The 10,865-nt window shown below is 49.6% G+C and overlaps 2 protein-coding genes across 2 annotated transcripts in view; one reads left to right on the forward strand and one right to left on the reverse strand.

The window, feature by feature from the left end:
- The window catches only part of Prpf6 (pre-mRNA processing factor 6), a 50,253-nt gene extending 46,994 nt beyond the window's left edge, over positions 1-3,259 (reverse strand). Inside the window, exons 1-2 of the mRNA XM_038329528.1 lie at positions 3,087-3,259; positions 570-738 (exon numbers count right to left, since the gene is read on the reverse strand). Coding sequence (XP_038185456.1) covers positions 570-738; positions 3,087-3,157 — 240 coding nt within the window. The 5' untranslated portion in view covers positions 3,158-3,259. The remainder of the gene's footprint in view (positions 1-569; positions 739-3,086) is intronic.
- Positions 3,260-5,072: 1,813 nt separating this feature from the next.
- Positions 5,073-9,245, forward strand: Samd10 (sterile alpha motif domain containing 10). Its single transcript, XM_038330674.1, has 5 exons — positions 5,073-5,299; positions 6,802-6,983; positions 7,068-7,239; positions 7,608-7,748; positions 7,880-9,245. Exons 1-5 carry the CDS (start codon positions 5,209-5,211, stop codon positions 7,900-7,902), a joined length of 609 nt encoding a protein of 202 aa, XP_038186602.1. The 5' UTR covers positions 5,073-5,208; the 3' UTR covers positions 7,903-9,245.
- Positions 9,246-10,865: the final 1,620 nt, after the last annotated feature.

The raw sequence follows: 10,865 nt of genomic DNA on the forward strand, positions 1-10,865 counted from the left end.
AAATGGTCAACGTGCAAAGAAAAATAAATGCAGTAAGTGTTTATACCTAAAACAGGATCTCTATATCATTCCCCCTTAAATCACTGAAGGGCATTAGGAAGAATTTAAGAGCAGGAGATGGAGAGTATGCTGTGAAATGCTGTCTTCTGGGTTTAGCATAGCCACTGCACCTGTTGCTACCTGCACAAGATAAAGCTAGCGAGAACAGCCAACCTTCCAACAGGAACTTGGAAAAATAGTATCGTAAAATTTAGGAAAGGAGCTAAAGAGATGGCCCAGGTCAGAAGGTTCAGGCACATGCAATCATGTACACAGACACAATCTCATACACATAATTTAAAGACAACAGAAGCAGACAGGTGGTGATGCTAGCACTCAAGAAGCAGAAGCAGGTAGACCTCTGTGAGATCAAGACCAGATTGGGATAGTTCTAGGTCAGTCAAGGCTACACAAAGAAATCATCTCAAAAAACAAAGGAGGAAAGAAGGGAGGGAGGGAGGGAGGGAGGGAGGGAGGGAGGGAGGGAGGGAAGGAGGGAAGCTTTAAAAGCCATTCAAAAAAAAAATCACCTCATCATAGTTGGTATCATTCAGATCCTCATCATCATCATCAGCTGCCTGATTTTTCTTCATCTGGTCCCCCACAGTTCTCTTCCCCGGTGGGGCATGGCGATCATCCACAGGATCGTTTGCATCCCGGGCAGGCCCAATATCCGACCGGGTGGTGAAGCCAGTGGCACTGAAGGAAGCCCAAAGACATCATTACTGGAGTGACCCTGATCCTATGCTTCCTTCTGATCCCTGTTTAGTGACATCACTTCTTATGCTCCTGGGAGCCTCCAATGCACGCTTATCCAATAACTGGTCTTCTTGTTTGCTTTTAACCTACAATGAGTAGGTAAGAGAAAGTTTTCTTCACCCCAAGGTGTCTCCATTTCTCCTCCAGGCCTTCAGAAGTCCCTCCTCTCCAGTTCTGGCCTCCCATTTTCAATTGCCTGTTGAGCACGACCTCTCCACTTTCATCCAGGCCCAAACTGAGCTTCCTTCTATGCACTCTGCAGCTGTTCCAGGATGATCAGCCATTAACAGCCATTCCGTAAGAGACACTACACAATCATCTCTTTCTCCCTTGAGTTCTCTCCATCCTGTGCATCCCCAAATTGCTCAAGACCACAACTCCTGCCACACCCAAAAATCCGTTTAACATCCCTGCCCCCAATCTACTCTGCTTCAACTCTCAATGTAGCACAGCCAGGTAGTGGTGCACACCTTTAATACCAGCATTTGGGAGGCAGAGGCAGGCAGATGTCTCTGAGTTCGAGGACAGCTTGATCTATAGAGCAAGTTCCAGGACAGCCAGGGGTACATAAAGAAGCCCTTTCTCAAAAAAACCAAAACCAAAGATTAAAAATAAAAAGTAGCCGATAAACTACGGGAGCTCCATCCTAGCGCTAAGGCTCCTGTAGCCTCCAGCTCCGTTCTTCTTGCGGTCAACCCCACTATTCTGGATCCCTTTCTTTTCTGGCCTCGTTGAAACTGATCTTTTCATCTTGAATTTATTTTTACTTATGTGTATGTGTGTGAAACTGTGTTTTTATACACACCACATGCATGCAGGTGCCTGTGGAAGTCAGAAGTTACCAGTGCCTTTGGAACTGCAGTTACAAGCAAGCTGTGAGTCACCTAATGCGGGTGCTGGCAATGGAACTCAAGTGCTCTAACTGCTGAGCCACCTCAGGCTACTCCCTTCTATCTTTATTAAAGATGTTGAGCAAGGCGCTGGAATCAACCTAGGGCTGTGGCATGGTACACCTGGCTACACCTCCAGCTGCCTTTTAAAACTTTTTATTATTTATTTATTTAGTGTGTGTGACCTGGCACATGTGTAGAGGTCAGAAGACAACGTCAGAGAATCAGTTCGCCCCTTCTACCATGTGGATTCTGGGGATCAAACTCAGGCTTGACAGAGCCTTTACCCACTGAGCAATCTCACCAGCTACATACTTGCCTTTTTATTCCACTTTCTGATTGTTTTTTGAGACAGGGTTTCTCTGTATAGCCTTGACTATCCTCGAACTAGCTCTGTAGACCAGGCTGGCTTCTGGCTCCCAATTGCTGGGATTAAAGGCATGCACCACCACCCCATGGCACAAATTCCACTTTTCTTTACTTCTCCCAAATCTGACACTTCAAAATCCTCTTTGTAAACCTGACTAAAATGCTACACTGGTGAGTATCTCTTGATTTCTGTTCCTCTTTGTGTGCTTTATACAAACACCAAACCTCTTCTAGTGAATTCAGGTCATCTGACGATGGGTGTGACTGCTCCCCTTCTAAATACTATTACCAAGAGTATCTAATCAAATACGTCTAATCAAATGCATAAAGGAATAGGACAAACGCTATTTATTCACCCAATGCCCTACGGTTGGCAGGCATAGGCCATCCCTGTCCCAAGAGATGAGAATTTTAACAGGTGACCTATGGCCACACGTCCTAAAGGAAAAAGATGCTTAGGAATAAAGAAGTAGCACTCTCCTACTATACACACCAGACTAAGTGCTCCTTACAGCCAACTTGCTTCATGCATATTACTTCAAACACCAAAACACTGAGGCTCAAACCCCTGCGTAATCCCTGAAATCTGATTCACATCTAAGGGTGGCAGTCAGACCTCATGGACCCAGACCTCATGGACCCGTTTATTCTGACAAAAAAGGCCACCGTGTCTGGCAGGCATTATGCCAAATTACCTAGCGCCTACCGGACTATGTGGCGATGAACGTTAATCTTGTTTTTGTTTTGAGACAAGGTTTCTTTAAGTAATCCTGGCTGTCTCGGAACTCGCAATGTAGACCTAGCTATCTTGGGAATTGCTAAGTAGATCAGACGGGTCTCCAACTCAAAGATGCTAAATACTCCCACCACCCCACTGCGCCCTGCCTCCCAGGCACTTTTTCTGTTGTTGTTTGTTTTGTTTTGAGACGCAGTCTCTCTCCGTAGCCCTAGTGGTCACTAGTATAGTTCTCAACTAGGCCTAAAGCGAGCTGCCACCCGTCCTGGTACAAGTTCCGCCCACTGCCTTACCCCCGGCCCAGCCCAGGTACGTAGCCGAGGGGCGCGGGCATGCCCAGGAAAGGCTTTTTCTTCTTGTTCATGGTGGTGTTGTTGGCCAAGGCAGAGAAAGATAGAGGTGCAGGTACGCGGCAGGAGGCGCAGAATCCTCCCGGTGTCGCAGCTGAAGAGACACAAGCACTACGTCGCCCGCGCCCCGGAAGTAGAGAGTGTGTGTGGGGGGGGGGGGGCAGCGACAAGCCCCGCCCACTCAGAGCTTCGGCGGAAGTCAAAGATGTGGGTTTGCAAAGCATTTCCGGTCGTGGCTGCCGGGTGGGGTTGCTGTGGAAGACGAGCACGCGTGCGCGCACAAGCCACTATTAGCGCCGAGGGCCGCGTAGGCGGGCGCAAGGGTCATGCGCTCTGTTGCAGTGCTGGGAACGGGACGCGGTCTGATCCAGCATTTAACACAAATGCTCAGGAACCCTCCTGGCCTTAGAAGACCGATTGAGCGAACTTAACCAGGACTTCCGACTTGACTGGCTGTACTGTGTGGCCACCGACTGTCGAGAGACTGCGTGCACTCTGCTTTGCGCGCTCAGCGTTCAGAGTCGGGACCCCGCACCCCACCCCGTTGCCGTCTAACCCGAGTTTGCCTTTGGAGAACGAGTGCGTGGGCCGGCGTCACAAGCTTGGGAGTGATTGTGTGCCCAGTGACTTGAGTGGACGCGCACCACTGTACTCTACACAGATATTTTCTGCCTCTGTGCAATTCGACCTGCAAGACAATGTCAGTCCCTCCTGTTGGGTAATAATAGCCTCAGGTCAGACTGTTCTGGGCAATAGCTCCAAGCTATGAAGAATTGCCTAGCCCCAGAGACAGTGGGCTCTACCTGCAGAAGCAATTTGTGAGGGGTTTGGAAAACAACCCTGCCCCCAGTTAAATCCAAAACTTCCTGGTAGCAACTAAATGTGTGTGTCTGTCTGTCTGCCCCAGCCTTTCTGTATTCTCTCCCCTTTCATCCGGTGAAATGGTTGGGGCCCCTCAGTGTTTTAATAAAGCAGTCTCAACCTGTTGAGATAGAATCTGCCTCTTTGCCCTTACACCAGCCACACACCTGGGGAGAGCATCAGGCTCTAGGGGCAAACAGGAAAAGCTGCAAGTTGCTGTGGCCTACACGCTATGCTGGACCAGGCAACCAGACTTCTGCGTCAAATGTCTTTTAGTGGGGTACTGACTCAACTATTCTTGCCTCAAGTTCTTAGGAACAGGATTGACTCTGAACACTGAACCCCTGGGAACTGAGCCTGATTCAGGGGCTCAACAGAGAGGCGTAGTGCCGCTTGGGGTTCAAAGCAAAGTGGCCCACAGCTAGTGTCTCTGGGAAGTGGGTCTAAGAAAAGAGAATGCTCCAGTAAAGAATAAGCAAATGGGGCTGGAGATACAGCTCAGTGATTAAGAGCACTTCTCTTTATTTATTTATTTATTTATTTATTTATTTATTTATTTATTTATTGCAGAGGGTTCACCCACATGGCAGCTCACAGCTGACCATACAGTGGCAGGGGACCCATGTATGCTTCTGGGCACCAGGTACGTGCATGGTGCACAGACGTATACATTCAGGCAAAACATTCATAAAAATTTTAAAAGATAAAAAAAAATAAAAAAAATTAAAAAAAAATTTAAAAGATGAATAAGTTAGGACACACGGGTGTTGGGGAGAGATTGATCCGGTCCTTGGCTGGACACGGTAAGTAAAAGGCCACAGGTGTGGTTAGGGCCCCCACTATTACCACACCGAGGGGACCGACAGTTCCTCGCTTGCCAGCTACAAAGACCCTCCAGCACACTGCAGAAGAGGCTTGCCCGCGGAGTCGTACCCAGGTGCGCAAGGACGCCTTTTGCCCTGGCGGACACCCTCAGCATTCGCAGCCCGGCGCGCCGCCGATACACCTCCGAGCTCCCGGAGCGCGCCTTGCGCCCAGGGCTGGGCGGCAGGTGCTTTGCCGCGCAGACTCCCGGGCCGCAGAGACCGGCTCGGGCTCGGCCGGCTCCGGCGGGTGGGGACGCGGTGCGCGTTGCCCATCGGCCACACTGGCCGCCTAGTACTCCGCGAGGGGCGTGTACCCGAGCCGCGTACTGGCGGGCTCCATGTTCACCGAGCTGAGGTCAAAGCTGAGCCCCCCGCGAGCTCGCGCCGGGGCTGTGCGTACAGGCTTCGGGGAGCGCCCGGATGTGGACGGTGAGCTGGGATTGCACCCAGGAGCAGGAATATCGTGGGCGGTTGGGTGAGAGCGGGAGGGGTACGCGGCCCAAGAAGAGCATTGGGGCTGGACTCAGAGGGTTTACGGGGGCGGCCACCACGGGAAAGTCTTTGTCCAGCATTACGGGGCAGAAGGGCGGCGGTCAGTCTCAGGCCTTGGCTTGGGGTGGGGATGACTGGCAGGAGCTTCTTCACAAAGCTGACACCGCGCTCTGATTACCCTTTACTTCACACAGAGAAAACCCTCCCCAAACCCTAACGTTGGGGCCAAGAGGCATATAACTCAGAGGTTGATACTGGGGAAAACAGACCCTGACCCAGTGCAGAGAGGAAACAGGCGGGGCCTGGGCAGCCCTGGCAGGTGCGACTGGCTGTGGCTAAGACGTTAGACTGGTTTCCCTTATGAGATGCATTCTAGCCCTAATCCAGGGAAGGCCCTGAAAAGCCCTCAGACTATAAAACCTATTCCCTGGACTTTGCTCCCTTAGAATAAGTCTTACAGTAGTACAGGCTACCTCAGAGTGGTGGCCACAGGCTTCTTAAGCCCACCTTCTTTCTTCTATTGGCTTGCAGTTACCACATTGAGTCATCTGTCCATATAAAGTGTTTATGGGTGCTTTTTGTGCACCAAGACCTGGGCAAGCCTTAGGGATCCAGACATTGGTCGTCCCCAGACTCATGTCAGTAGTAATTCCTATCAATGACTCTAAAACTCATTAACAAGTGCAATGAATTAGCGGGGAAGAAGGTCCTCAGCACATCTGGTCCCAGCTGGCATTCACACTCGTTGTTCTGGGGTAGGCCCTGAAGGAGCCACACAGAAGAGAAATCAAGTATGTGTCTGGCAAGTTCCTGTTGTCTGGAACTTTCCCCAAAGTTCAAACTTTTTGTCAATGAGTCATAGTTAGTGACTGTTGAAGACAAAATGTGTGTATACACCCTGGTCCTGAATGACGTGTGGGAGGCTTGTGTGTCAGCCTAAGCAAGACAAGGGCAACCCTGAAGACGGCTCCCCTGGCTTAGGAAGTGCATCCTTGAATCTAAGCACACTTAGAGGCAGAGTGTGAGATATCAGCTGATAAAGGGAAAGGCATGTCCACTTTATCCTCTGAAGGAAGTCTTCAAGACAACTCTTGAGCTGGAGAGATGGCTCAGAGGTTAAGAGCATTACCTGCTCTTCCAAAGGTCCTGAGTTCAATTCCCAGCAACCACATGGTGGCTCACAACCATATGTAATGGGGTCTGGTGCCCTCTCCTGGCCTGCAGGCATACACACAGACAGAATATTATATACATAATAAATAAACAAATAAATAAACAAAGACAACTCTTGCACATTTTCTTCCACCTCAGGGGCTTGAGATTCCCCCAGAGGAGAAATTACCCACTCATTGGTAGAGAAAAGATTTACTTGTCAGGAAGATGGCTCACAGGAGAGGAGCCTACCCCTGACCACTCTGACTAGGAATCCCTGCATACAGCCACTGCCCATTTCAGCTTCTGTCAGACCCTCCTAGAGCACACAGTGTCGGCTGAGAACATACCCTGCCACCTGCCTCGGACACCAGGCACCAGCCTCACCTGGCATGACTCCCGTAGCCAGAGGGCATCCGGCAGCAGGCCAATCAAGCTCCTTCAACAGCCAGGCTCAGAGACCCCTCAGGTACCTACCTACCTCACCTGATCTTAACCCTTGCTCTCAATTTTGATCACCTTCATTCTGCTGACCTTACCTCTCCACCTGCAGGCCCGGCTATACTCTGATCACTATGGCTTGTACCATACAAGCCCTTCACTGGGTGGCCTGACGAGGCCAGTGGTCTTGTGGAGTCAGCAGGATGTGTGCAAGTGGCTCAAGAAGCATTGTCCTCACAACTACCTCGTCTATGTCGAGGCATTCTCCCAGCATGCCATCACTGGTATGGTGGGTCATGGGTTAGGGAGGATCAGGGTGCGAGAGAGAGAGAGAGAGAGAGAGAGAGAGCCTCCACCTCACTTGATCTTCCTTGTCTCCACCTGTATCCTTGAATCAGCCTCTTTTCTGTGCCTCTGTTGTGTGTGTCTCTCTCTGCCTCTCCCAGTCTCTCTGCTCTGTCTTTAATGCTTCTTTGATTGGCCTCTATCTTTTGATCAGTCTTGTTTTTCTCTCTGCCCTTCTCCCTTTAAGAACCCCTGGATATCTGCTCTGCTTTCTTGTGTTTTGTTTTATCTTGATGGAGAGTCTATCAAGTGGCCCATCTGCCTTGCCTCTGTTTACCTCCCTGCCTTCTTCCTTCTTTCTCCCTAGGCCGAGCTCTGCTTCGACTGAATGCAGATAAGCTGCAGAGAATGGGGTTGACCCAAGAGGCCCAGAGGCAGGAGGTGCTACAGCAGGTGCTCCACCTGCAAGTGCGTGAGGAGGGGCGGAGCCTGCAGCTGCTCAGCCAAGGTGAGGGGAAGGAACTATGCTGAGGGTGTAGGATGACTATTCTGACTGTAGAAGGGTGGCTAGGGGCATCTGGTAAGGACCATCCTGGGGTGTTACCAGAAATCCAACTCTCCCTCCTATCCATCCTACAGCTTCCTTCGGAAACATGTCCTAGCTGCTGCCTAAACTTGGACCCCAGACCCCAACACTGTGACCAGAGCCCACAGCCAAGGATGAGGCAGAGCTGGCCCTACAGCCCCTTTGGATCCTGCAAGATACCCTAGTGGCTAAACTTAGCCCAGTGAACAGGGAGGGGACAGGATTGCCAGTTCCAGGTTCTTCTGGAGAGGCACTATAGGTTCTGTCCTCTGGCTGGCTGGGTAGTTGCTGCCTGCTTGAAGATCCTTCTTCTGGGATCCAAGCCCAGGTCTACCCCCTGGTGCTGCTGGCAGCAAACAGGGCAGCTGCCTGGAGCAAGCGTGGGGTTTGAATGTCCCCAGACTCCCAGGGAGTCTGTTTTATTTATGCTCCTTCCAACATGTGACCATCCCCCATCCTCTGAGTCCTGAGTCCTCCCCTTAAGTCTTTCAGTTCTGTGTTTTTCCCAGACATGTCCAGGTCAGCAACACAGCAGGACAAGTTTTCTTGACTCTCTTTTCAGGCGTATCCCTTCCCTAACCCTCTCAGAGTACAGCAGACCCAACCTGTTGTCCACAGTGATGGTCATCAGCCCAGCTAGGTATGATACCATGTGTGTCACTCAGTGATTGTGAAACTTCAGCATATCCTATCCACTCATGAGAACTGAAGTTGAGAGGGGTCCAAGATGCTCAATCTCCAAAGTCAGTATGTGGTACAACACAGACTCCAGGGCTGTACAGGTGACTCCATGCATAGCCCACTTGTTCAGCAATGTTCCCTATTCTCTGGCTCTTAGAGACCATCTTGAAGAAACGTGTGTACATACACGCATACCTCTCTATAGCTTTCCCAAGAAAACCTGTATAATTTTATAAGAAAATTATGGAGGGCTGTTCCTCTCATATGTCACCAGATACCTGAACAACTCTTCCTTGGCTATTTGGGGGGTAGTGCTGCCAGGAAGAAGGATAGCGAGGATGTCCCTGGCAGCTCCCTCTCAATCTGCCATCTGCTAACTCTCCCAGGGATCCTAAAATCTCAGGGACAGTTGAGGCTTGGCCTCCAGTCCCCTCTGTGTGCCAGAAGCTGGCCTCAATTCAAGGTTGCTCATTATTGTTAATTTAGGCCACTGACCTGGCATCTCCCATCCCGTACGCCTTCCACCCATGGGAGGGCCACCTTGTTGTGTCTGCCTGCTTTTAGAATTCCCCAGTCCTTGTTCCTGCAACCAGAGTGTGCGCTCGTTCTCTCTCTCTCTCTCTCTCTCTCTCTCTCTCTCTCTCTCTCTCTCTCTCTCCCCCTCCTTTCTCTCTCCTCTGTCTTTTCTACCCTATGCTCCTGTCCTGTCTTCCTTGGTTTTTGATCACCTTTTTATACTCTGACCAAAAAAAAAAAAAAAAAAATCAGAAATAAATCTGGTTCTCAAAAGCCACCAGGTGTTGGATCTCTGAGGCACAAAGGGGTGTCTAGGACGGTGCCTATAGATAGAACCACTAGAGGGCAGTAGTGTTACATTCTAGAGACCTACCTGGTAACTCCTGGACACCACTTAGGGTAGAGGTGGATGTTACCCCAACTGGGGACACAAGAGCCCTGACACACTCAGAACAACAACTTGGGTACATGGAATGAGGCTCTCTGGAGCTGATGTAACAGTGGGTTCATGTTGGTTCATGGTCTGGGACTGAAGCTTGGACATGGTTTGTGACCCAGGCCTAGGTTTGATTCCCAGCACAGAAACAGAGGTCCTCTAAAAGTAGAGAAGAATCCTTATCTATTGTATTTGTCTGGTATTCCTGGGCTCAAGCTACATCACTAATCTATTTCCGTGATCACTCTCTTCAGACTCTCACATATCCCCTTTAAATTTAGGGACCACTTGGGTAATCCAGATAGATCTCAAGAACTTCAGTCACATCTAAAAAGACTCTTTTTTTTTTTTCCATATAAAGTATCACTACAGGTTTAGGAATTTAACACTGTCATCTGTTGGGGCTCACTTTTCAGCCAGGCCTGACAGCCCTGAATACATACACATGAAGCACACATCCTGAACACAACGATCAGACATGAAAATAGGAACACCACAGACATGCCTTGCAGACATGCCTGAATACATACAAACACACTTGCATTTTTCTTTGTTTATCGAGACAGTGTTTCTCTGTGCAGCTTTGGAGCCTGTTCTGACACTGGGTCTGTAGTCCAGGCTGGTCTCTGCCTCCCGAGTGCTGGGATTAAAGGCATGTGCCACCACCACCTGGTTCATATTTGCATATTTGGTCAGAAACAATGATACCTACAAAGATATATAACATCCCCATATGCACAGATATAATTATCCAAGGACACAGATACTAATGCATAATCCCCCACTAACACAAACACACAAGACATAGTATACCATGTGGTGCACATAAGCACACTATGTTGCAAAATGACTTGGCACTTAGATACACACAAAAGTCAGTTATAGCAAGCTGGGACTGGAGAGATGACACAGTGGTTAAAAGCACTTGCTGCTCTTGCAGTGGTTGAGTTCCCAGCACCTGCTTCAGGCAGCTCACAATTGCCTGTAACTCCAACTTCAGGGTATCTGATGTCCTCTTCTGGCCTCTGTGCGTGTGCGCGCACACACACACCCACCCACCCACAAACACAATGTTTAAAAATTAGCCCTTTAAATCCTGACACATAGTTACACATGGATGTTCATAGCCTGCAAATATCATACAGACCCCACACGCCCTGACGTCTAGTTCCCTGAATACTAAACACAGGGGAGCATCAGTTTTACCTGGAAGGAGACATGATGCAGATATGCCACGGCATTATGATGCCTACACACGACTGCCACCTGACACACATGGTCACTTTGACACATACTAATCAGTGAGCATTGGCATATCACACTGTGGACACTCAGATTTATACAGGGAAAGCTGATGACCTTAATGTACCTCAGTCTGCACACTGACCCCAATGGACACTCGATTG

This window comes from Arvicola amphibius, chromosome 5, assembly GCF_903992535.2.
Source record: "Arvicola amphibius chromosome 5, mArvAmp1.2, whole genome shotgun sequence".
Classification (NCBI taxonomy): Eukaryota; Metazoa; Chordata; class Mammalia; order Rodentia; family Cricetidae; genus Arvicola; species Arvicola amphibius.

Bases quoted from the DNA above. Each gene is read 5' to 3' on its own strand.
- Samd10 (XM_038330674.1), top strand. From the start codon at position 5,209: ATGTTCACCGAGCTGAGGTCAAAGCTGAGCCCCCCGCGAGCTCGCGCC. The intron at 6,984-7,067 runs GTACCTACCTAC...CTCCACCTGCAG, and splicing joins CAGGCTCAGAGACCCCTCAG to GCCCGGCTATACTCTGATCA. The intron at 7,749-7,879 runs GTGAGGGGAAGG...TCCATCCTACAG, and splicing joins CCTGCAGCTGCTCAGCCAAG to CTTCCTTCGGAAACATGTCC.